A 27,206-nucleotide genomic window follows, 5' to 3' on the forward strand; every position below is an offset into this window, starting at 1 on the left:
TCACCTATGACAGGTGGATGTCATGGATGTTTAAGCATTCTTACAACTTTTTCCAGACCACTTGCATTGCTCATGTTGTTTAAAACAGCTTTGTTTTCTCGCCTGTGGTTCTGTGCATTCTGTGTTATTAACAGTGCAAGCCAGTCTTCTTTGGAATAATAATAAATATTGCAATATTGCAGTATTACGTTATTGCATTACACTGATTCTACTACGAAAATGCTTTGAATTGGCTAAGCAACTGGATATTCAGCGGGGGATCAAGTGTTCCTTCCGGACTTTCTCGTGCTTGTGAGTTTCAGTGCACACACAGAAAGACGCTCTCACTGCATTAGTCGCGTGTGATATTAGGTGTGTACGTAAACGCGCGTGTGTGCGTGCGTGTTTTCATTCCTGAAAAGCCTCCCGATAAGCTTTGGGATTCTCGACGTGAATCCCGTCTTTCTCCGTCTGTGTTTATCCTCGGAGTTTCTGTCCAAGGCGCTGAAATTTGCAGCTCCGGGGACCGGTCAGGTGACTGCGCGTTCTCCCTGCGAGAGCAGGGTGCTGAGTGTGTGTGTGTGTGTGTGTGTGTGTGTGTGTGTGTGTGTGTGTGTGTGTGTGCGTGCACGCACGCGCTCGGTAGACTGCACGCGGACACTTCAGTCCTCATCATGAGCGATTGCGCTCATGAGGAAGGCTTTTCTGAGAAGGCGTCGGGGCTACGGTAGTAGCCTAGGCTTGCAGCGTGGATAGGTTTTTGCAGCCGAGTGTGTGACTGACTCTTCACGCGCATCGTCTCTTTCTCTTTTCCTTTGGCTGTTGCAAAAATCAGTGCAGCAAGTGTGGATGGCCACACTGGAGTGGGCTGCTGCCCACCAAGTCTGACTGTGTTTCGGAGGTGCTGAGAAGGAGAACATGTAAGAATCCGCAGGCATCCCCGCAGATCCTTTCGGATTCTCAGCCAAAATGCAGAAAGGGATCAGACTCAATGATGGCCACATCACCTATCTGGCTCTTTTGGCGAAGAAAGACGGGACGAGGCGAGGTTGCTTGAGTAAAAAAAGCTCAGACAACACAAAATGGCATTCAAAGTGGTTCGCTTTGTTGCAGAATATGCTTTTTTATTTCGAAAACGACTCGAGCTCACGCCCCTCCGGACTGTACCTGTTGGAGGGATGTGTTTGTGACCGGGCACCGTCACCGAAACCGTCTCTCTCAGCGAAGGAATGCTTAGAGAAGCAGGTAAGATATTGATCGCACGGGGAGCTCCCTTAAGTCTGACTGACACTGTCAAGGCAGTCAGTCTCACTGAACGAATACACAGAGCGGTCCCCTCCTACTGTTTTCCCCCCTTAAAATCCCTTTGATCAGCTGGGCTCTGCGTTACAGCCACATTTATAACAGGAGGTATCGTGTAGACACTTTTCACCAGAAGATATCGCCTATTCATCACGCAAACAATTTCCCAGAGATGCTTTTGCATTACAGTTGACTTGACGTTTTAGAGTTACGTAATGGCGTCATCCTAACCGATTGATTTTCTCGATTATGAACCAAAATAGCCTCACAGCCTTCCTCCGAGGTTAAATGCACGAAAAATACCACGTCAACAGCAAACAAAGTTAGCAGAATTCACGCAAATATCTGCAAACTTTGCACATTATCTTAGCCTCCTCTTTTCTGTTCATCTGTTGCATCACATTTGGATGCAAGACGCTGTATTTTTAGACACCCCAAATGTTCCGGGAATGCAGCACATATAAGGAGTAAACTTAAACTGCATCCAAACTTTGTAGGTTGCCATCTTGCGGAGGAGAGCTGCCCCTTCCTTGTTGTTTTGACGTATTGATTTAATTCCTTGTCTTGATATTAATAGCATCCTACCTTGGCAACTGTGTCTCCCCGGTTTATAGCGGCTTGGCTCATTTGATAGCTCTCTCATTATCATGGGTTGTTAACGACGGCCATGAATGAAAACCAAACGATGTCCCAGCAATGCTTTTCTTTCTCAGTGCATCCCCCTATTCTTTTTTTAATTCCCCTGGCGTTTAGTGCCATGGATTAATATGTGTGAGGGATAAAAACAAAAAAACAGTTTACAGTGGGGGTTTTTATGCCTGCAACACATTCAGAAATAATTTTAGTGAGAGCGTAGTTTCCCATGTTGGAAGTGCTTTGGTGTTTTGAGGCAAACTGGTGCTGTATAAAAATATAAAAATAAAAACTGTGTATAAACGCATTTGAGCCAGAGAAGTGGTCAAGCTGCTGTGAGCTATGACTGCAGTCACCTTCTGAAATCAGCTCTGCCAGCTGCAGTCTCTTCTGCTTTCCCTGCAGCAGAGGGGATGAAGAACTGAAGGTAAAAGTCAAAATGATAGGCCATTTTATTTGTTCAGCAATCATATTCTTTGTTTATGAATAAAACAGATTCTGAATGTGATTTTGAACCAATTACACTGGAATTTTTAAAAAAAAGAACTAAAGCAAAAAATTCTAGAAAGTCTGAACTTTTGGTCTTGTGGATGTGTTCCACTTTTAATATATTGTATATTTGCACAAAAAAACTTTCCAGGAAGTAATTGTTGATAGTTTTGAAGATAGTTATTGTGAAGGTGGCGATTTTGGTGTTCAAGGTTAGGAGATAAAAACCTAAAGTGTTAGACGGAAAAAAGTGGAAACCAGTTAACATGTCTGTAAAAAGATTTGTGTTTTTCCAAGTTCAATAAAAATCTATAATAATAAACTGAAGAGGAAGAAAAGGCAAGTGAGGTAAACCTATACTGAACTTTCATAAAAGAAAATCTTCACGTCCTAAATATCCAAATCTTAAATTCCATGTGGCTATTTGGTGGCAAATGCTAAGCTTCACTATATTGTAACCAAAATGTTGCTAAATGATGCCTCAGAGGTCTTCTTTCCTTAGATAACCCTCCCCCAACAATCACAAAAAATAAGCAAACAAACAGAGGATCTGATCCAAAACACTGATAAATCAATTATGGAACTGCTTGGTTATATTTGCATGTGTGCCATACAATTTTTCCCATCCACAGTAAAAATCTGTCAAATTATTCACAATCTCTCCAAAAACAACATTGTCTGATATTGTGTTAGACTGGGATCACAGCCCTCTGTTGCAATAATTGTGTTTTACTGTATAGCCTCTAAGAAGAATAAATAAAGGATGGGAACAGGGTAAATCCATTATCTGTGAAATCCACAGCTTCTGCTCCAAGTACAGCTGTACCCAGTTTGCTGTCCATGGTGCTGAACTCAGCTGTCATATGTTCCTCAAACGCTCTTGCCCTCTGCTGTCTGCTGTCTGCAGGCAGAGGAGCCAGGATTGTAGGGGATACTACGAAGAATATATATATATATATATATATATATATATATATATATATATATATATATATATATATATATATATATATATATATATATATTTAATATATATATATATATATATATATATATATATATATATATATATATATATATATATATATATTTTTTTTTTTTTAGTTATATTATGCAATTTAATCGTGAGGATTGCACAGCTGTGGGAAGAGGGGGTCAGCAAGAAAATTCAATATTGGTCATTTGTTGTTTAAAAGATAGAGACAACTAACCCACTTTTGAGGACTTGTTTGCTTTCGTTTCGTGAACTATTCAACTTTGTTTACTGCTCACTGTCTGTTCCCTTAAAACCGTATCAGGAGAAGAGAAATGCTCTATTCTAGGGGTGCAATATGTACTGAGTGACATCTCCGATGACAGCTGTTCATGCAGACTGCTCCAGTGAATTTATTTCAACAATGAATTAAATGAATTTGAAAGCCTTCACTTAGCATAACACAGTCTTCTGTTCCACACATGTCCCTTTGCATAATATGTGTCAGGAACATGTTCTTTCAGTTTTTTTTCTAACTGGCTTCTTTTCTTAGTTTAGCAAAACTATATACATATAAATTTTGAAAATGTATTCACACAAATATGTGGCCTTCTCTCAGTGTGAACAGCACACTTTGTAGTTTCCAATCAGTCATGTCTTTATGTGTCCACATGTGTAAATCTTGCAGGGCTCATTCTGTGTGCATGCTACTAAGTCTATATTTGCCTCTCGGTGTACTCCTGTATACGCCTGTATTGATCCATAAACTGAGAGACTGCACAGAAAAGGTGAAATGCGGACAGGGAGACTGATCGATTCTCAAAGTGTCTGTTGGCACACAGATTTCTTTTTCACCATCCTCACTCGGGAAAAACATAAAATGACACCTAAGTCAACCAGCAGACTGCAGAGGTGGTCACAGACAATGGTGCTGTACAATCCTGACGTGGAAACTGGTTCATGTAAGGATTACAGCAGATTCCAGATTTCAGTGGTGTGTATGCATGTACTGTATGTCACCGAGTGTGTGTCAGAGCTGCAGGAGAAATGGCCAGGAGAGCACTGGATCTTATCTGTGTGTGACAGGGAGAGGGACAATACAGCGAATAGATGCCAAGCCAACTGCCACCTTGCTGGGCTACAGCGCTTTTTATAGCCCTCACTCCTCAAAAAGGCAGAAGATCTTTCTCTGCCTCCCTCTCCGTCTGGCTCTCTGTTCTCATTGTGTTCTTTGGAGTGTTCTACTTTTTAAATGTTCTTATTCCCCATTTAGAAGGCGAGTTACGTTTAAGCCCACAGTTACTATGGCAACCCCTATTTGCATCTGAAAAAGTACATTTGAAGGGGCCAACAAAATGTGCAACAACATGCTTTGGCATTGTACTCCATTTAGCAAGTACAGCAAATATGGGCTTATAAGAAATGGGAGGTGAGTTTTCTTAGGTAGTGGCGAGTGCAAATGCTGGATGGGCTATATGTTTTCCTTTGTTGTTAAGAGTAATCAGCAATGGTGTTCCATCAGTCTCTGTGTATACTCACTTCATTGACTTTATGATGTAATCTGAAAATATAGGTCACACATTAAATCATCTATATATAAACAGCATGGCTTTGGCCAGTTTACAGTAATCGTGATAATCCACCTGGCAATATTCAGTGGACAATATCAGTGTGAATTGGCCAATTATATAAACTGAAATAGAATCTGTGGTCTTTGTGACAGAAATGTATACTGTAACGACTAAAGTCGGAGGGTTAAAACATTATTTAACCCTCCAACGTACCCTGTGTATGGGTGTAATACCATCCTGAAGAACACCACTAACATAAGAATAGAAATATTTTATCATAGGAGGAAGGTGCTTATCCTGAGCTAGCCATCGTCCATCCATTCATCCTCACTTTTGACTGTCTATCCAACTTAGGGTTGAGCATAAGGTGAAAGGTGGAACACAACCTGGACAGGCTGCCAGTCTATCAAAGGGACACCCAGAACTAGTTCATATTGATTTTGAATAACCTTTCCATCTAAGGGGACCAAGCCATGCCACCAAAAATACTGCTTGCAATGCATAACTGAACCACCCACCAGATCTCTTTGTTTTTGGGGTCAACAGTTTGGTTTTTCCTTTCATTCATCACCCATCTAGACTGTGTTTATGATACTGGCTATTCTTGCTATGATTTATTTATTTGAATGAGTAGCTGAATAAAAACATAAAAAAGAAGTCATTCTGTATTTTTGTGATTAAAACACGCCTTTAACATTAATCTTACATAAATATAACATTGTCTTATTTTCTGTATTCCAGATGGAATTTAGTTGCTTTGTTCACACATTATTTTAACAAGAGCTTACTTACTGGTTGTGCTGTCTCACTTACCAACAGATACTGTATCTTTGGCAAAAAAAACCAAACCCTGTAATGACTTGGATTTAAATATAGCCACCTAAAAGGTTTAACACAACAGCTCACAGGATGTGAGAGATGGGAAGCACATTACTGACAAAGGCCCGTTCTGCTGCTCGTCAGAAAATAAGGAACATTACTCTCATTCACAAATGAATTGCTCTTGGCATTTGGGAAGGATAAATGAAAAAAATCCAATATATTGGATTTGTGGGGGTCTGTTTACAATGCATCAGTGTTATATAATTTGATGTGTTTCTACTACAAATAGGTTAGCTGTTTAGTAGTGCGGTGACCACCACTCTGGTGATTTGAGGATTTTATCCAGTAAGCCTATTAGAAAACAATTGAACTGCATTCGCCATAATTACCATAACTCAACCCTATGATAATTGGTGAGAGTGTAAAAAAGGGGTGAGGACCCAGGGGTGGTTGTGTCGCTAAAATGCAGCCAAACCACTCGAACAAAACAAAACAAAACATGGCGTCAGTCAAGAGGCTTCCGCCAATTCAGAGGTGAGTTGCCAGGTTACAGACAGAAGGCACAAAGGCTTTATAATGAATCTCTCAAGACTTTTCCCTCAGGATCTCTCTCTCTCTCTCACTCATTCACACATACAGCACATGTATGCATGTATAAATACACCTTTAAGTAAAATACAGATCAGTGGAAGTGGCTGCTGATTACTAGTGATTAAAGGGTAGCAACATACATTTTATAGCACAATAACAGATATCCTGGTTATTATATGCTGAACAAATATCTGACTCACTCACTATGCTTTTGTTTTCCCAGTATTATTTCACTGTCACGTTCAATCATGACAACCAGAAGGCTTTGGAGCTGCGCACAGAGGACGTCAAGGACTGTGATGAGTGGGTGGCTGCCATCACGCAGGCCAGGTAGCTCTCACACATGACCTTTTACCTACAGCTGTTTAGATAAGGATGTTCTGAGGGGTGGAGATCTTGATGAGAACTGTGCTTGTAACATCTACAGTCAATAAAGATGTGAAAATTTAGTTTGGAACTTATATAGAGAGTGTATAAAAAAGCATAAAAAGCTGTATCCTTTAAATGGCAAACAGTGGGTCACTTCTGTATCTGCAAAATGAATTCAACTTGTAGAGACATCTAGGAAAACATCCCTTTGTTCTTAATCAATTGAAAATGTTTGCACCATAACCACAATTTAGCAAACTAAGATCCCTTTTAGAGTCAGGGTGGATAAAGCATTATATGCTTTAGTGTGAGCTTACCTGACGAAGATGATGAAAAACAGCCAGCTCAAGGATTCACAAAATGAACTCCTTAATGAATGTGCAACATCATTTTGGCTCAGTCAGTCTTTTATACCATCTATAAAGTCAGGTCCACTATAAATTACCATGTAATTCTTGAATTTACAACTTGACAAGTGGAAACTGATAGTGTTTGTACTTGCAAACATAAAAATGGTCAAGTATGTTAACTACTGATATTTGTAAAGTGTACCAGCAGATTGGTTAGGATCCTAACAACAGTCATTAGTTACGATTTTTCCCTGTGTGTACCTGTAAGCTTGATGTGTGTTACAGAGTCCAAAGTATGTTGTTTTTTTTATACTATTATTATTATTATTATTATCATTATTATTATTATTATTATTATTATTATTATTATTATCCATTCCATCCATCCATTCGCTACCGCTTATCCTTTTCAGGGTCGCGGGGGGCGCTGGAGCCTATCCCAGCTGTCATAGGGCGAGAGGCGGGGTACACCCTGGACAGGTCGCCAGTCTGTCGCAGGGCTAACACATAGGGACAGACAACCATTCACACTCAGATTCACTCGCACATTCACACCTAGTGGCAATTTGAATTATCCAATTAACCTATCCCCACAAGCTTGTGGGGATAGGTTATTATTATTATTATTATTATTATTATTATTATTATTATTATTATTATTATTATTATTATTATTATTATTATTATTATTTTGGCATGCTCAGAGGGTACATAGTAGAGACATAAGAAAGACACATGGCAGTAGGACAGCCTCTGGTTGAAATAACTAGATTAAGTAAAGGCTGAATGGTTTCTTGGCCAGGTCTACATTGAAAACAATATTTTTTAATCTCAACAGACTTTTTAGTTAAATAAGGGTTAAACAAATAAAGTAAATAAAATAGAAAGAATCCTGATTTGAAATCCGTGGGAAAACTGACAGTGGTACAAAAATAAGTGTTAAAATTAAAGCAAAAATTTAATTTGGGCCAAAGTTGGGCAATTTTTCTTAACTTTTAAATAAGATTTGACAAAGTTGAAATTACAGCTACTCTACATAATGTTGAAAATAACTGTCCCATCTGCAGCTAATCATCAGCTTTAGTAAGGGCTGGCTAGCTATCAGGTGTAATTCACTGTGATGAATAAATAAATAACAATTTCAGTTAGTGAAAATCATGCTGACTCGAACATAGGCCTGCTTACTACTAATACTGAACATGAAAAACTGTCTCCACTTATCACTAGCTATTAGTAACAAGTGGAGGCTGTTGGTCTGCAAACTTTTTGCATCAAAGATAGGCTTTTAACTTGGAAATCTACAGAAACCAATTTGCATTTGGAGTCAGTCTCAACTAGATTTTGGGGTTTTTTTTGCAGGGATTATGGTGTTACCTACATTTTTAACATAGGTTGCTGCTTGGTTTTTATTCTATTAAGTGGGCATAGAATAGATTTTTCTCTGTATATCTGATGGAAAATGCAAGTGCTATGACTCAGTGTGCCGCAAACTATCATTTGGACCCTTTTGGGTTTGTATTGTTGTATGATTGCTTGTTAATTTGTAATGTTAAAACAACACAGCGGTCATACTATAATGAGAGTAACACATGTATGCATGTATGTTACTTATCTCCTTCTAGATGATTGGACCTTTGAATAAACATTTCCTAGGGAACTGTGAGTGCCACTTTACCAGTTTTACTGATAATTTACGACACCAATTTAAAGTATTAAGTAAATCAATAAAAAACAAAGTGGTTATTAATATTGATTCTTGATTTATGGAGTCCTCACATGTCTAATGAGTGAAATGGCCACTTATGATGAGGGCACAAAGAAGGTTAATGAAAGCAAAACAATACCATCACTCTAAATGTCAACAGTTTGCAATTCAGTGACAAAAGGTCGACTGATTAGAGTCATTGAAGATTAAATTGATTAGTGCACCATCAAGGCAGCAGCACTTACTGTAACACTGTAATAGCTAGCAAGTAAATAAGACTTGTATTAAGGTATCTCAATTAAAATTTTCAGCCGTTCCTGGCATGTAAATGCCATGGGGCTTGAGTATTTCTGAATTACTCTTTATTTATGGTTAACAATCTGCATTGTTAAAGTTAGTTAAATTTGTGTTTTTCGAATTGTGGCGCAGGCCCCTGAAAGTTTAGTCAAGAGAAAAGAGGGGAAAATATGGAATTTATTTATTTACTTTTGGAGAAAATATAAAAGAGTTTACCAAGCTTTATTGCATTAAAACGAGACAAAAACTGTGGTACAGTGGGGCAAAAAAGTATTTAGTCAGCCACCGATTGTGCAAGTTCCCCCACCTAAAATGATGACAGAGGTCAGTAATTTGCACCAGAGGTACACTTCAACTGTGAGAGACAGAATGTGAAAAAGAAATCCATGAATCCACATGGTAGGATTTGTAAAGAATTTATTCGTAAATTAGGGTGGAAAATAAGTATTTGGTCAATAACAAAAATACAACTCAATACTTTGCCAACAAAGGTTATGTTACAATAACAGAGGTCAAACGTTTACTATAGGTCTTTACCAGGTTTGCACACACAGTAGCTGGTATTTTGGCCCATTCCTCCATGCAGATCTTCTCGAGAGCAGTGATGTTTTGGGGCTGTCGCCGAGCAACACGGACTTTCAACTCCCGCCACAGATTTTCTATGGGGTTGAGGTCTGGAGACTGGCTAGGCCACTCCAGGACTTTCAAATGCTTCTTACGGAGCCACTCCTTTGTTGCCCGGGCGGTGTGTTTTGGATCATTGTCATGTTGGAAGACCCAGCCTCGTTTCATCTTCAAAGTTCTCACTGATGGAAGGAGGTTTTGGCTCAAAATCTCAGGATACATGGCCCCATTCATTCTGTCCTTAACACGGATCAGTCGTCCTGTCCCCTTGGCAGAAAAACAGCCCCATAGCATGATGTTTCCACCCCCATGCTTCACAGTAGGTATGGTGTTCTTGGGATGCAACTCAGTATTCTTCGTCCTCCAAACACGACGAGTTGAGTTTATACCAAAAAGTTCTACTTTGGTTTCATCTGACCACATGACATTCTCCCAATCCTCTGCTGTATCATCCATGTGCTCTCTGGCAAACTTCAGACGGGCCTGGACATGCACTGGCTTCAGCAGCGGAACACGTCTGGCACTGCGGGATTTGATTCCCTGCCGTTGTAGTGTGTTACTGATGGTGACCTTTGTTACTTTGGTCCCAGCTCTCTGCAGGTCATTCACCAGGTCCCCCCGTGTGGTTCTGGGATCTTTGCTCACTGTTCTCATGATCATTTTGACCCCACGGGATGAGATCTTGCGTGGAGCCCCAGATCGAGGGAGATTATCAGTGGTCTTGTATGTCTTCCATTTTCTGATGATTGCTCCCACAGTTGATTTTTTCACACCAAGCTGCTTGCCTATTGTAGATTCACTCTTCCCAGTCTGGTGCAGGTCTACAATACTTTTCCTGGTGTCCTTCGAAAGCTCTTTGGTCTTGGCCATGGCGGAGTTTGGAGTCTGACTGTTTGAGGCTGTGGACAGGTGTCTTTTATACAGATGATGAGTTCAAACAGGTGAACTCATAGGTGCCATTCATACAGGTAACGAGTGGGGGACAGGAAAGCTTCTTACAGAAGACGTTACAGGTCTGTGAGGGCCAGAGATTTTCCTTGTTTGAGGTGACCAAATACTTATTTTCCACCCTAATTTACGAATAAATTCTTTACAAATCCTACCATGTGAATTCATGGATTTTTTTTCACATTCTGTCTCTCACAGTTGAAGTGTACCTCTGGTGCAAATTACTGACCTCTGTCATCATTTTAAGTGGGGGAACTTGCACAATCGGTGGCTGACTAAATACTTTTTTGCCCCACTGTATATGGGACGTTTTAGAGGTTTGCAAGTGGGGCATGTTAGAAAACACCTAAACTGAGTAAGATTTAACTAAAACACCTGCCAAACATTTCTTTTGACAGGACATTTTCAAGGCCAGGTTTAGGCAAGCTGAACATAATTGACTGTATTGAATATAGGCCTTAAATAACATGCACGTGAACAGTTTAATTATTGCTCACACAAAAGCATCCAACATATGGAGTGCTATCCCATCAAGTATTTAAAGACCTGGTTGTGTAAGTAAATCCTGCACTTTCTGAGGATTTAAGGTCCGTGTTCCAAACATATGCTGATCAGAGGTCTGTATTTGATTTGATAAAGCTATGGAGAGCCCCTGAAACATGCGTTAATGAGGTCTTTGCGTGTGTGTCTGTATAGTTACAGGAACCTGGCTACAGAGCATGAGACCCTCATGCAGAAGTATCTTCATCTACTCCAAATAGTGGAGACGGAGAAAACGGTTGCCAAGCAACTTCGACAACAGATAGAGGATGGGGAAATCGAGATAGAGCGACTGAAATCAGAGGTAACTTGCCTTGTAATTTCATGCTAGTAACACAGTACCTGTATATGTGTGATGTGTGTTTACTGGATAGCATACAGAGAGAAGCGATCAAAAACAGGCAGGCTGAGAGGATAAAGTGAGAATGTGGTCACAGGACAAAGGTCATGACCCAGATTCCAAACCACAATGTTCTGAGTTCATGATGAGCTTTGTAGCTTGCAGTGCCCCTGGGATGTCCTTGTTAGAGACTCTGTAATGCTGTTGAGTGTTTTGTATCCTAATTATTCAGTCTAAACTAAATCAAATGCACCTCTCTTTAATGTGCTAATGGCTAGCTTCAGCTGAACCAAATGTTTTCAATATGCATGAATCGGCTTTTGTTGCACATGATACTGGAGTCTGTGGCTGAAAAACATGATCTACTATCTCACTTTTCACAGCTAAAGAGTGTTCTAGTAATGGTGTTTGTGTTATTTTGTTTAATTTCAGTCTTTTATCAGAAGTTTTGTATTCACATGCTGTGTATAATGGAAGCAAATGCAACAGATTTGAATGAAATACAAAACTGGTATTTTGATGTGTCTGGTGCAGTTTCTGTGTTTATAATTCCTTTGAGCCAGCTAATGGATAGCTGGACAAAAAGTAATTCAAGAACATGAACTGAGATATTAACAACCATAGTGAAACATATTTCGGAATAAGAGATGATCATGAGTAGAGTTTATCTGGCCACATATTATATTCCTCTTACTGAGTCCTGTACTGGTTATGATGAATTTCAGATTGCTGGACTTCTGAAGGACAATGAGAAGATCCAGTCAAATCCAGAGGTGCCCCCCAGTGAGGATGATACAGAGATCAAGAAGATCAAAAAGGTGATCTGTATCAGTATTGCACAGTTTTAAAGGGTAAAGCCTGACTTACCTTTTTTAATCAAGAAAACCTAAATTAATGCAAAGATGCTAAAGGTAAAGCACTGATGATCTTTTCCAGTAGGGATGTTGTTCATTTCTGAAACAGATTTTTGACATCTTTGGGTACCTGCAGTTTTTTTTAAAAAATCCTAATAAATTCAGGGAAGCTCACACTTGATCACGCTAGATCACTGCAGTCATCAGCTTCTTTTGTCCTCAGTTCTACTGAGGAGCTGCCTGATCTGAATTAAGGCTGGAGAGCTTGGAAAGCTTTGAAATGTTAGTTACTGTACAGCTGGAAAAGATGATGACTAATAGTCAGTTGAACATAGTTTGCATAGAAAATGTTGACTTGTCTGGTAATATTTGCTATTTCCTATTTCCTAAGTGGTAGAGAAACCGTGAAACTTGTGATGCAAACTCAAGATGGACATTGTTCACCTTCAAAGTAATAGTTCCATCATGTAATATATGTTGGTTTCATTGTAAGGCATAACTTTTACTTTGAAAGTAAATGTTCTACATTTCTGGGTTACAGTACACTTTTCAGAGTTTCAGCGCCACTTGGTGAACAGATGGGACGTGTTTGTGGGCAAGTTGGCATCTTCCATGTAAACTATGTGTAACTGCACAAATCTGCTAGGAACCAAATCAATCACAAAGATTTATTTGGTGCTCCACTCTTTTTGTGACTGATTTCACCTCCAGCCTCAAGCAAACATTTACCACCCAGTTGGGGAATAAACATTCTACCTCACTTACCAGTCTATAGATGTGAACCAGTGCAATAATTCAATGTGGGCCCCTCCCACCAGCATTCAGCACTATAAATAATCTGATCTCAAGCCAGCAGAAGTGGACACAGTAGGCTGGTCTGCTAGCTAGTGATGGTAGTTGAAGTGACCATATTGTACATGTACAATGACAATAAAGATCGATTCTATTCTATTCTATTCTCAAGTATTTCTCTCACACAGCTAAGGCTAGCCTAGCAATGTTTAGTAAATTAAGATTATATTTAACTGTTATTATCTGCTGATATTTCTATTTTTTCTTCTTTTTTCACTCCTCTTACACTTTGAGTGTATGCATACCACTTTCGACAGAAGTGAGTCGAGTCAGGTGGGGTACTCTGAGGGGGGTCAGGTCTCTCCTACTGTCAGTGCAGACTTTGCACATTGCCACTGGCATAGTTCCCTGCCTTTCCTGGTGGAAAGCAACGCCTTTGACTGAGGCATTATTTAATTTGAACTTACCTAATAAATGGACACGTCTAAACTTGCCTTGACTCATGTTTGCTCAGTTTGGGGCAGCACTTACAAGATATAAACTATATATATATATATATATATATATATATATATATATATATATATATGTAAATTATAAGATCATTATTTTGTGTCTTAATGGAAGGCTAATTATCAAATATTTTAGCATTTTGTGAGTTTGGTACAGTTTTTGGCACCTTTTGGTCTCTACTAAATATAAAATTGTTTATCTGGCTTTTAATCACAAAAAATGTTTAAGCATCTTTAACGGCAAATTATTAGATCCACTTTTCTGTCTATTTTTTGTGCTGATAGTGTCGTCAGTGTAACAGCTATGAGCAGAAACACGACATCACACACATTTGATTCACTGCATAACTCAAGGTGCTTTATATTATAAGATAAAGACTATAATAATACAGAGAAAACCCTATAAAAAAAATCCACGGAAGTCATGGAAATCCATTAAAACTCAAATCTCCAAAATTATAAAAAATTGTGTTTTTTTTTCAATGTTTGATAAATCTTTTTGTCACAGGTCCAAAGTTTCCTGCGAGGATGGATTTGCCGCAGGAAGTGGAAAACTATCATCCAAGACTACATTCGCTCGCCCCACGCTGAAAGCATGAGAAAGAGGAACCAGGTGGTGTTCAGCATGCTGGAAGCCGAAGCCGAATACGTCCAGCAACTCCACATCCTGGTCAACAACTTCCTGCGGCCACTCCGAATGGCCGCCAGCTCCAAGAAACCGCCCATCACCCACGATGATGTCAGCAGCATCTTCCTTAACAGGTGGCTGGTGGTCATGCTGTTTGTGAGAGTGGTGTGACTCGGCATGGCGGGAGCTGCCAACATTTTTGGACAGCAGAAGGAGAAACAATAGCTCATGACTGCCATTTTGCTTATTTGTTTCATTAGTGAGACCATCATGTTCCTCCATCAGATCTTCTACCAGGGCCTGAAGGCCAGGATAGCCAGCTGGCCAACACTGGTGCTAGGTAAGAGGCACAGAATAATAAGTTAATTTTTCTAAATTGCAACTAAGAAAAATAATTTCATTTGGTTAAATGTATACATTTTTTCAGATACAACAGAGGTTTCTTACAACACAACACAATGAAAGTGTTTTCATCATTGAGAAGCACTGTCAGTTTTACACACATAGTTGAAATCATACCATAAAGATATGAATTCAACTAAAAATAATGAATCTACGCCCTTCCTTCCTTGCAAAAAATAATAATGATTTATTGTCTGTCGGGTAGGCGACTGAGGGTGAGAGTATAAAAAACATTTTTTGAACATATACAGATACCGAGCACATGACTTCTCCTTCAATGGTACTTTGTGTCTGCACTGATTCTTCCAATTTTTATGGTTTATGGAATTTTTTGTCTCTTTTTTTTAGCTGACCTGTTTGACATTTTACTGCCAATGCTAAACATCTACCAAGAGTTTGTGAGGAACCACCAGTACAGCTTGCAGATTTTGGCTCACTGCAAACAGAACCGTGACTTCGACAAGCTGCTGAAGCAGTACGAGGCCAAGCCTGACTGTGAGGAGAGGACGCTGGAGACCTTCCTCACTTACCCCATGTTTCAGGTAAAATTACAATGTGGATGACTTCACTATTACACATTACTACACATATTATGATTCGGTGATGTATATATATTGACTGTATGCTAAAGTTAAAATTCACATAAAATACACGAGGCATTAGTGCTGCAACACACTGTGGTGAAATAGTTTAAAATGCAGTAATGTTTTAAATTTGGACTGAAAAGATACATGTAACACAAAATAAAACATTTTCAGTCAAACTCATTTAAAGCGCATCTCTTTCAGATTCCTCGTTACATCCTGACTCTTCATGAGTTGCTTGCTCACACTCCCCATGAGCATGTGGAGAGAAACAGTCTGGACTATGCCAAATCAAAACTGGAGGAGCTTTCCAGGTAGAACTATCAATGTAGCTCGACAACACAAACATACTCAGTGGGATCTTTGTCTGATGTAAATCAGAAACTAGTAACCCTGAATTAGTACCTGTATTTTAATATATCTTGTACTTGGCATAAGGATACAGAAAACAGAGCTATAATAGCCAGTGACTCATCCAATCGACGCAAAGTACCAAAAATATAACACAGTCAGACACAGACACAGTGTCTATCATTTCTAACAGTTTTAATTGATTTTGTGGTCACTGTTCTCATTTCACGTAATAGAACAGTGGAGCAAATTCACTATAAGAGTTGATGAACTCTATAGAAACAATAAGAAAAAACATATGGCTTTAATTAAGAAGTACCTGAAATCATTAGTATTTGTTGTCCTTTCAGAATCATGCATGATGAGGTAAGCGAGACGGAGAACATCAGGAAGAATCTAGCCATTGAACGAATGATTGTGGAAGGTTGTGAAGTGCTTCTTGATACCAGCCAGACCTTTGTTAGACAAGGTAAAGAAAACGTTTTCTTGTGTTGTTCTTATATGACAAGGTTTGCAGTTATGGTCAACAAATAAAAACAAACTTGAAACTGAGTTTTTATCGTGCAAAAAAAACCAAAAAAACTCACTAAGTGTAAAAGTTGCTGGTGTATTCAAGCATGGGTGTTTCTTTTATTAATTTAGGGTGCTAATGAAATCCTTGATGAAATGATGACACAAATAACACATTTTTTGCACCAAAATGTATGGACATTGGGTTTTTTTGGATTTTCTTTTTAAATTTAAATTATGTAGTTTATTTTTTCTTCTTGTATGGCCAGTTTTCAGATTACGAAGGAAAAGAGAGCAAATTCAAAATTTGCTTATATGTTTTTCTTGCACACGTGTTTGTGTTCATAGGTTCTCTGATCCAGGTGCCAATGAGCGAGAAAGGGAAGATCACACGAGGCCGGCTTGGCTCTTTGTCTCTGAAGAAGGAAGGAGAGAGACAGTGTTTCCTCTTCTCCAAACATCTTATCATCTGCACCCGAGGCTCCGGAGGAAAACTTCACATCACTAAAGTATGGCAGGATTGACCTAAAGTAGGCCAAGTAGTAGAAAAACAGTAAAAATTCATTCTACATGAGTGTAGGGTGCAGTTATAAAACACTTCACCTATTTTGTTTATAAATGTATAATCAATGTTATACTGTTAAGTATGTTATCCTTAAAGGATGGGCTTGATGATGATCTGTTAGCTGGCAGCATGGTGAATGTGACCCTGTGACCTTTCATGCCTCTTACAGAATGGAGTGGTGTCTCTCATAGACTGCACTCTGATTGAGGAGCCGGAGGGGACTGATGATGAGTGTGAGTTATTATGTGTAGTGGATTCAAATGTTTCCTTTATAAATACATACATCTAGAAGCTGCAGAGTGTTTACTGTATGAAGAGCTTGAAAAATGAAGTGATACCACTTTTCTATTTGGCATCGTCATACAGGCGTAACAATCTAACAAACGGGGGGCTGTAACAGTTAGTGAATCACCCTAAAAGCGGACGAAGAATGTTTTCCACTTTACCAACTAAATTTTCACAGTTACAAACCAGAATGTGGTGTTTGTGGGGTGTGGCTGGATTAAATGCTCTGCATATAAAACACATTATCTCTACAGAAAGTGTTTTTGCATGATTTCCACCGTTTCCTCTTCACCCCCACATTACTTGAGGTGTCAGAATTTTTTTTTAAATTTACTGCTATTAAAGTTAGCCAAAACAATTACTCACAATTGTTGATTGACTGATATTTGTTCCAAATCAAGGTAATAACCCCAATGAATAAAGCAAAGATTATTCCATTATTGTGCTTTGCTCAGTATTTGCAAAATCAAACATTACCGCTGCGTTGCTGTATTACAAGGTTAATTATTGACTTTACTGTGGAAAGATTTAGGAATATAAAATCAATATAAAATATAAGCATAACGTATGCAGAAAAATAATGTGAACAAACTGAAACAAAAATAAATAAAACAGTAGCTGATCTATTCTAAAGTGCAGCATATTGTTTTCTTTCCTATTTAGAATTTTTATTTTATTTTATTTTTGCCTTTCAGCCAAAGGGGAGCGCAGTGGTCAGGACACAGAACACCTGGACTTTAAATTGATGGTGGAACCCAAAGACGTCCAGCCTTACACCGTGATCCTTGTGGCTTCTTCCCGACTGGAGAAGTCAGCGTGGACAAGTGATATCAGTCAGGTATGTCTCGCCGCTTATGTTAAGACATTTGATTTCACGTTTTTTTGTTGCTGCAGCTTTAAAAAAACACTTCTCAAACTCTGTAAATCTACAGATTTTGTCAGTCATCTTGTAATGAAGTGGTAATCGAATGATAAATAATCTCAATATACAAATTCGATTGGGAATGGGCAAGATTTTAGTTGCTGTTTTAAGCTTCTGTAATTGAAGATGTATTGGCCAATAAAATTTTGATCAAGTGCAAGTAAACAATTTGTGTGTGGAAAGAAAATAGAGAGAACACCAGTGCAGTGATCAGTGCAAAGAATAGGAAGTCTTGAACTGGATGTCTGTTATACATTACCTGGCTACACGAGTAGCCTCCAGAGACTTTGTCAGGGGACATACGGAGCATGAATCACGCAAAGAGACCAAACTTACTGAAGCTACACACATGATCTGATAAATGTTGGAGCCTGGAGCATTCATATGTTTATAAACATGCTCGTCTTCTTGCACTGTTATGCTCACTGTGCTTTCTGCCTTACAGTGCATTGACAACATCCGCTGCAATGGCCTGATGATGAATGCCTTTGAGGAAAACAGCAAAGTCTCTGTGCCACAGATGATCAAGTGAGACTTGGACACACTGTAGCAATAGTAAAGCACATACAAAGTATGTTCAAAAGGCTGCATAAAAATCACAGATGTTTGCACATGCTCATACTTACAGGCTCATGATGTAGCCTAATGCTAACATTATCCCTAAAAATGTATAGGGCTGCTGTGTTAATATTCACACAGTAGAAAACTGACTTCAAACGTGACTAAAAATGGTAAGTATAAAAAAGTGAGCTTTGTTTATAAAGCTGATAATCAGTCCAGAAACGCCACCTAAAGATGAGCAAAAATCTAACATTCACAGGCTGCAAACGCAGGAACAGAGATGAGGAACACAGAAAACTCATGGGAGGAAAACATGGAGTACAACAGACAACTGGACAAAGACAGTCACACTATTTATACACTGGAGACTAATTGGGAATCGGAAATAGAGGAATGAGACATGGTAAAACGCAATTAAGACATTCAGACAGAGAGGAAGTAAAACCCAGAACGTGAAACCAGAGAAAACAAACTCAAAGAAAAACAGGAAACAACCTTATAGACAACTACCTAACACAGATCAAGAAGAACACAGAGCCAAACATGAGAAATAATAAACTTAATGCACGAACTGAAAGAAGGCCAAGAATTCACGGCCACTAAATGGCATTTAATTGCAGTAACTGGAGCTACATCTCTATATAACTTTATTAACCTCACTTTTAATCCAATACAGGTCAGACACCAGTTTGTACTGTGATGATGTCGACATTCGCTTCAGCAAGATGATGAACTCCTGCAAGGTGCTGCAGATCCGCTATGCCAGTGTGGAGCGCTTGTTGGAGAGGCTGACCGACCTGCGCTTCCTCTCCATCGACTTCCTGAACACTTTCCTCCACTCTTACCGTGTCTTCACCAGCGCTGATGTAGTACTGGACAAGCTCATTACCATCTACAAGAAGCCCATCAGTGCCATCCCTGCACGGTAAGTGAAATGATTCCAGGAGGTTTAATGAGGGATTTTATGAGCTCCCTGGTATAAACATTTTCACACTAACTGCATTTTAGTTGCTGGCCAAAACCTTATTTCATCAGTTTTGAGCTTTTAATGCCAACCTTTTTATACCAAGTTGCATTTCCGATATTTCTTAATTTGCACTGAAGTACAACCCCAATTCCAAACATATTTTAGTCAGAGTAGAACATAGAACACATATCAGATGTTTAAACTGAGATATTTAACTATTTCATGATAAACAATGGTTCATTTTGAATTTGATAGGAGTAATACCTCTCAAAAAACGGGGTCACTGGCCATCTTTATCACTGTGTAGCATCCCCTCTCCTTTTAACAACAGCTGGATGAACATTTTGCCTCTTTAAGGCATCTTGACTTTGTGTATCTCAAGAGTACATACTATCATCAAAAGATTCAGAGAATCTGCAGAAATTGCTGTGTGAATGGGATGAGGCTGGAAATCCATATTGGATACCCATGATCTCAGGAGACACTACCCTGAAAACAGGTGTAATTCTGTCATGCTCAAGAAGTTTCAGTGAACACAATTCACCATGCCAGCCATAAATCCAGGTTAAAGCTCTGTTAGGCAAAAAATAAGCGATATGCGAACATGATCCATAAATTCTGTCGTCTTTTCAGAGCCAAAGCACATTTAAAATAGACTGAAACAAAGTTGAAAAGTGTTGTCTGTGAAGGTTCTCAGTCATCCAGGTCATTGTAGTCTAAGGAGCTTGCAAAGAAAAGCGTCTGGACTTCTTTAAGTTGCTTGAAGACGTTTCACCTCTCATCCGAGAAACTTCTTCAGTTCTAAGAGTCAAATGGTGGAGAGTCCCAGATTTAAACCCAGTGGGAGTTTCCCCCCAAAGAGGGACAAAGGACACCCTGATGATCCTCTACCTAATCACATGAGCCAAGGTGTGAAAACGGGTGTGGGTCACAATCACGCAGGGTTTCGGGTGAGCTCATTGTGAAACCTGGCCCCACCTTATCATGCGATTTCCTGAGGTCAGTTGGCCCAGGGTGTGAGTGGGCGTTAAGGTGTCTGGGAAGGGATCTCAAAACCGGATTATAGATGGCAGACAGTTGGTGTCGTAAACCACCGCCTCTGTTCAAAGATGGTCGCTCACAGTGGACATAAATGGCTTCTTTCACTCCTCTTTAAAACCATCTGTCCTCTCTGTCCAAAATGTGAACATTGGCGTCCTCAAAAGAGTGACCTTGAAAAGTGTTCTGTGCTCAGTAAAATCACAATTTGGAATTATTTTTAAAAAACATGGATGCTAAGTCCTAGAGGGACCCTTGCCTAGTAGTTTACTGTTACAAGCATGAGCCTCGCAGCATTGGTAAATGCATACTTCCTTCATCATCAGTACATGACACAGATCAGTCTCATTAACATTCTTTTGTTCTCATTTCCTTGGAATGAGAAATTTCTACTAAAATTTTCAGATGTTGTTTTTGGTGCTTAGAGCACCACAAAGCGAGCTCCATTTTCTTCCATTATATTCAAGAGAAGGAAAACATCTCTACAGATAACGAACTGGGTAACTCACACCAAAACACTCTAGCTGGATACTTACTTTACTTTATTTTACTGGTTTGATTAATTCGACTTTTGTGTAGCAGAAACTGTGATTAGGTTGTTTCTAAGTAAGACATTCACATGAGTTGTGTCTATGTTCTTGTTTCTCCACATTCACTGTTAGCATTTAAGTGGGCAGCTTACTTAGCAGGGTAAAAGGGCCTTTTACATTAAACCCTTAGGAGAACCTCACTGCAAGGGCGATCCCTGTCACAAATGCAAAAAATGAACAAAGTTCGACATTTCCAGTAATTTTTTTTTCGCGAGAATGCAGCAACAGTGCAGTAATGGTGCAGTGAAGAGACGGGACTTCCCCAGTGTCAGAATTAGTCTCTCACGTGGAGTGCCTGTAAGTCGCCCATCATATCCTGCCCAGGTGAGAAGGGACTGGGGAGGAGGCAAGCAAGAGGTCACACCAAGACTTCTTTTGACCGCCATCACAGTTAATTGAGTCCTGCGTCCACCCACCTCCTCCTGACTCCTCCTCTTCTTTTTCCTGCCCTTTTTTTTCACATTCTCTCACTTTTATCTTTCTTTCCAGAAGTCTGACCATCCCTCTCTTCGCTGCGCTGTCACCATAGCAACCCTTTACTCTGCTGCAGGACCCCACCCTCTCGTTCTCTCCTCGTCTTCTCCCTCCCTCTCTCCCTTTCTCCCATCATCTGCAGCGGCTCTACGGTATTAAATATTGATGGTGGTGTTTTGCACCCAGACCCTACTCTCCTCGTCCTTCTTCCTTTTTGTCACACTCCTCTCTAATCTCTTACTTAAATATCTTCTCTTGTTTTTCTTCTATCCTGCTTTACTTGCTTTCCTCTCTTGAATCTCGACTCTGCCTTATGCCTTTATTTTCTTCCTGCCTGCTGTTTTTGTACTTCTGCCCCTCTCCTGTCTTAATGCTCCCAGCCTTCATCATTCCAATCTATGCTCCTTGCTCATCTCTTTAAATTACTGCTTTTATTTTTCTTATAATTTTAGGCAAGGAGACACAACATGGCTGCAGCTAACACCATACAGGGCTGGAGGCTTCCCATTCGCCCACTCTCAGCCACCAGCCTTTGCTGTGGTGGAATCCATATCCACTATGTTGCTCGACTCACCCCCTCCCTCTCTGTATCTCTGTTTTTGCCACTGCTATTTTTTTTTTTTTTTTTTTGCGGTGTACCTCTATCTCTTTCTCCAACTTTCCCCACTATCTGGCTTTCTCTCTCTCTCCATGCCTCTGTGGGCCTCCCCTGGGCTGGTTGCTGTTGGCAGCACCCGTGCCTCCCACACTGTCACTTGACATGCTATTTATAGGCCTTCAGAGGGGGTGGCTCTCAGTGCAAGGAGGATGCTGTCTTAAACAATGTAGCTTAAATAAAAGAGTCAGGAGCTCCCAAAGAGCCTTCTGGTTAACGCGTTCCCTTACTGCTTCTGTGTACAGACACAGAGTGCACCATGCATTCCCCCCTTATTAACATTTCTCCTCTTTCCTATAGTTCCTAGTCAGATTGTGGGAATTTTCCCCTCCACAAATTCAAAAAAGTTACTCTTTAGCTGTGAAAAATGTTCTTTTTACCCCTCATTTTTCACACGTGCCTCCTTTTTCTCTTCTCTTTCACCCTTTCCTCTCCTGTAGCTCTTTGGAGCTTTTCTTTGCCAGCAGTCAGAACAGTAAACTCCTCTACGGCGAGCCACCCACATCGCCACGTGCCAGCCGCAAGTTCTCCTCTCCTCCTCCACTCTCCATCACCAAGTCATCCTCTCCCAACCGCCGCCGCAAACTTTCACTCAACATCCCCATCATCACGGGTGGCAAAGCCCTGGACTTGGCTGCACTCAGCTGTTCTCCCAATGGCTATGCAAGCATGCACTCCACCATGTCACCCTTCAGTAAGACCACCCTCGACATCAACAAGCTCTACATCTCTAGCACCATGGCCAGCAAAATCCCTGATGAGGGAGAATCCAAAGCTGAAGGCAAAGCTGAAGAGTCTGTTGCCAACAAGCAAGGTCAGAGCCTCTGTCCGAGGGAGTATTGTAGAAAAAAAATTTTTTTTTTTTTTAAAAAGCCTATTTAAAACCTTATCCTTTGTGACATAACAGTAAAAGATCAGCCAAGTTTTGTAAAACTTAAAGGGACAGTTTACCCCATATCACCTGTGATTCATTTTTGTATTTATTTTTTTGTCAAATGTTGATGGTCTTTTGGCACTTAGGGCACCACAAAAAAAGATGCAACTGGTCCCATTATATTTAAAAGAGTGCAAACATCTGTATGAGCAGTATCTCCTAATAAACTCCAGCCTAAACAAAGTCTATTTTGGGGTGAACTGCTTCCTATGACTGTAAATTTCTAGCAGTCTTCTTCTGTGTTGCTTTTTTTCCCCAATGGTGAGTTACTCTGTCTGTTCAGATCTGTCTGTAAGAGAGGAGTGCGATGAAGACCCAAGTCAGAGTGACGACGCAGAAGCAGAAATGTCTCCTCCTAAGTCACCATCAACGCCCAAGAACGTCAAGGCAAAAAACTCTGGTAGAGTAATTTAATTGTGTTGCAAATCTTGCTGAAGCTGTTTAAGCTTGCATGTCCGAGGCTTGTTGAAGAGTGTCTGGTGATCTACTTTTATATTCACACCCACCAGTTAAAAAGACAAATGAGCTGGCAAGATTGTACGAGCTGGCAAATTTGAGCAGTTTACTGGATAGTGTTACTGACAGTGGAGTGTCTTGGCAAAAAAAGGGATAAAATAAAATCAATAATAATGCATAATGTCAGTAGAAAAAAAAATCCACAGGCCTACTGTTCATATGCTTCATCCTCCATAAAATGTACAAAAATGGAATCAAAGGAGGATTTGCCTAGTGTAATTGCACTGGAGACATAGTAGAAGTAATACAGGCCAGGTTTCAGATTAGACGTTATATTTCCTGACTTTTTAAGAGTCAGGAGGGCTAAAAATGGAAATGCACTTCATTTCTAACATGTAAAAGTTTTGACTCTTGTATTTTCATCAGAAGAAAAACAAAGCTATAGCCAGAAGCTGGTTGGCTTAGCTGAGACAGTGCGTAAACTTAACATTAATCTTCTTTTTGTAATCTTTGCAAAAAAGAGTTACATGCCTGCCAAGAAATAGCCAAACACAAGAACGTGAGAAGATGTTATCAATTCATGAATTTTGAAACAACACTTAGGCAGGTTTTTGTTGTTTCTATGCCTGTACTCATTCTGCAATGAACTAAAAGTCACTGGCTGTAGCTTCAAAATTTTTTGTAGAGAGAATACGAGAGTGGAATTAATCTCCTCATCTATCAGTGAAAAATGTGTGTAAAATAATTTCTTTAATGCTTATGAAATGCTTAACTTTGCTTCTTCTTGGCTTGTGTCACCGATATGAAACTGTTGAAATGTTACAAAATGTTAAAATAGCTTTCATTATTGCTTCCCATTTCATAGTTTGGGTTTGTCAATGTTTAAAAATGTGAAGTCAGAATCAAAGTCAGCATGAAATATTTTTACCACCCAGCAGTCAAGTTGTGTGAGACGTGTTTAAAGGCGGAGATGAGACGAGCAGGTAAATAAATATAGCCACAGCGGATTTATATCAAACTTTTTTTTCTGGAAATGATAAGCGTAGCAATTGCCAAATAAGGTCTTGGTAAAAACCACCCACAGCCTCGTGGCCCTCCCCGTAGAACACAGAGAAGGAGCATCCACCCCATAGGTAGTCAGGCGCAATTCATTCCCAGTGTGTTCTCTTCCCACGGTGCTGGATACAAGGGAAGCCAGTGCCTCGTGTGAGTAGGTGGAAGGAAACCTTGTACCTTGGCAACGATGTGCGTGTTCTTCTATACCGCCCCCGGCTGAATGGGGGAGGGCAGGGAGGAAGGGAGGGAGTGAAGGAAGGAGGCAGAGAGGCAGACACAGTGGAGTGTACAATGTAACTGCAACAAGCTGCATGATGCATTGTGCTGCGTCTGTTTTAGCTCTCTGTTGCCCTCCGATGGTCAACAACTTAGTTTGATTATGCACATGCGGTACTGTGTGTACAGCATAAACAAATTACCTTTCAGCCTAATCTTTAAGAAGCTCAGAAAGGTAAACTGAAAGTGTTTTTGTAATGGTTGTCTTCCAAAGGAGGTGCCCTTCAACTCTTTTATGTCAATATTGATCTAAGTATGATTTCAAATTAAATTCATTTGCGTTCTTGTCTGCAGAGTTTTCTCTGTTTTCCTTCAACAATGGCATGGTGGTGTCATCTTGCCGGGAGCTGGACAACAACAGGAGTGCTCTTTCTGCTGCCTCAGCCTTTGCCATTGCTACCGCTGGTGCCAATGAAGGCACACCAACCAAGGAGAAGTATCGTCGTATGTCCCTTGCCAGCACAGGTCAGTTACAGAGCTACTACCTCTGTTTACTCCTAGCGACGCCTGTTGGCTACCTGGAAGCTTCCTTTGTTCTCTGCTGATGATCTGCTGGAGCCTACTCATTGAAACAGTCTCTAATCTAGTAATCTAGCCATACTGGATTATAAATCCATGCTTGTGTTTAGATATTGTTTAGATTTAACAGAGATCAGTTAATCAATATAATCAAGGTAGTGTCTTCCTCACTAGGGTGCACCCAGACAAGTCAGACAATAATAGGAGCCCCCTGGTGATTTTAAAAGAAAGATCATAAAATATTGATGGTATATAACACAAGTTTGTGCTTTAGGAGTTCACTTTTTATTCCAGGTTTCCCTACAGACCAGAGAAATGGGGACAAAGAGTTTGTTATCAGAAGAGCTGCCACAAACCGAGTCCTGAATGTGCTGCGTCACTGGGTCTCCAAACATTCGCAGGTGCAGTCCCCTTTTCTTTCTTTTTTCTTTTTCTTGTTTGGTTCTGTCTTTCTGTGCCCTCACAGGATAAAAAAACAACAACAAAAAAGCTCATAACACTTCAGTAATGACACTGTGGTTGTTCATTTGTGGATCCTCAGGACTTTGAGCTGAACACAGAGTTGAAGATGCGAGTAATTGGCTTCCTGGAGGAGGTGATGCATGACCCAGAGCTGCTTACACAGGAAAGAAAGGCAGCTGCCAACATTATCAGGTTGGTTTTCCGTTATCATTGCTTGATTGCTCTTACAGTCATGTATGACACAACTGTTTGTGAGCACCCAGTGGAAAAAAAAGCTTTCTGCAAGTGGATTTGTCAAGACAAAAACTTGTTTTCTGTAGTAACAACAGGAACCGGAGACACAATCCATCAGCCCAGAACTCGGCCTAAATTTTCAACTTTGTTTTACTGAGCGTCAGCCCCAGAAGTATTATCTGTTCCTCTGTGAAACACAGACTAGACTTTTAAATGGGTGCAACATCACAAAACAGGAGCTATCTAAAACACCTGTCCCTATAAAGTATTTGTGCAAAATATTATGAAGCCAAACTAAAAAGGAATAAAATCGAGAAATTAATAGCTCCTTAAGTGGGGTTTTTATATCAATGTTATAGAATTGTTTGGAAAAAAACATGTATCAAAGATCATATAACAGTTATGTCTTCTTTGGTGTAGAACTCTAACCCAGGAGGATCCTGGAGACAACCAGGTCACCCTCGAAGAGATCACACAAATGGTGAGAAAAGACCACAAAAAAAGCCTTTTCAGAATAAAACCCTTCTTTTTCTATACTTTAGTTGTGGTAATGCTTTTTTCTGCTTGTTGTTGTGGTCAGGCCATGGAGGACTCTAAGACTGAACCATTCGAGAGCCATTCAGCCTTGGAGATAGCTGAGCAACTCACACTGCTGGATCACCTGGTCTTCAAGGCCATCCCATATGAGTAAGTACACAGACATACAGTGCACACACATACAGTGCACACGCATACAGTCACACACTCAGGTGTGTATACAAGAACACAAACAAAGGTAAACAGATAAAAATTGTAGAGGTTAGAGTGGGAGGATAGAGAGAAGGACACACGTGAAATGTTGAAATATCTTTTCGCGTGATGTGTTTGTTCATTCTGTGTAAACATTTTGTTTTGTACAGGGAGTTCTTCGGTCAGGGCTGGATGAAGAACGACAAGAATGAGAGAACTCCATACATAATGACAACTACCAAGCATTTTAATGATGTAAGTATTAATCTAAAGATATTTAGATAGATATCTTAGGGCAAGATACGGAACATTTGTAG

The 27,206-nt window shown here is 39.9% G+C and overlaps 1 protein-coding gene across 1 annotated transcript in view; it reads left to right on the forward strand.

Moving 5' to 3' along the window:
• Positions 1 to 339: 339 nt before the first annotated feature.
• The window catches only part of LOC147338760 (ras-specific guanine nucleotide-releasing factor 1-like), a 31,589-nt gene continuing 4,722 nt past the window's right edge, over positions 340 to 27,206 (forward strand). Inside the window, exons 1-22 of the mRNA XM_086274208.1 lie at positions 340 to 1,224; positions 6,584 to 6,690; positions 11,350 to 11,497; positions 12,259 to 12,351; positions 14,200 to 14,453; positions 14,580 to 14,659; positions 15,070 to 15,263; positions 15,510 to 15,619; positions 16,007 to 16,125; positions 16,515 to 16,675; positions 16,901 to 16,964; positions 17,712 to 17,854; positions 18,384 to 18,466; positions 19,176 to 19,424; positions 22,664 to 23,037; positions 23,441 to 23,557; positions 25,240 to 25,410; positions 25,759 to 25,865; positions 26,006 to 26,118; positions 26,581 to 26,641; positions 26,741 to 26,847; positions 27,060 to 27,144. Of these exons, the coding sequence (XP_086130334.1) occupies positions 949 to 1,224; positions 6,584 to 6,690; positions 11,350 to 11,497; positions 12,259 to 12,351; positions 14,200 to 14,453; positions 14,580 to 14,659; positions 15,070 to 15,263; positions 15,510 to 15,619; positions 16,007 to 16,125; positions 16,515 to 16,675; positions 16,901 to 16,964; positions 17,712 to 17,854; positions 18,384 to 18,466; positions 19,176 to 19,424; positions 22,664 to 23,037; positions 23,441 to 23,557; positions 25,240 to 25,410; positions 25,759 to 25,865; positions 26,006 to 26,118; positions 26,581 to 26,641; positions 26,741 to 26,847; positions 27,060 to 27,144 (3,216 nt within the window). The 5' untranslated portion in view covers positions 340 to 948. The remainder of the gene's footprint in view (positions 1,225 to 6,583; positions 6,691 to 11,349; positions 11,498 to 12,258; positions 12,352 to 14,199; positions 14,454 to 14,579; positions 14,660 to 15,069; positions 15,264 to 15,509; positions 15,620 to 16,006; positions 16,126 to 16,514; positions 16,676 to 16,900; positions 16,965 to 17,711; positions 17,855 to 18,383; positions 18,467 to 19,175; positions 19,425 to 22,663; positions 23,038 to 23,440; positions 23,558 to 25,239; positions 25,411 to 25,758; positions 25,866 to 26,005; positions 26,119 to 26,580; positions 26,642 to 26,740; positions 26,848 to 27,059; positions 27,145 to 27,206) is intronic.

The sequence above is a fragment of the Aulonocara sp. 'chitande type north' Nkhata Bay genome, linkage group LG1 (assembly GCF_057382095.1).
Source record: "Aulonocara sp. 'chitande type north' Nkhata Bay isolate Kocher_YH1m ecotype deep benthic linkage group LG1, A_spYH_male_GT1.1, whole genome shotgun sequence".
NCBI lineage: Eukaryota > Metazoa > Chordata > Actinopteri > Cichliformes > Cichlidae > Aulonocara > Aulonocara sp. 'chitande type north' Nkhata Bay.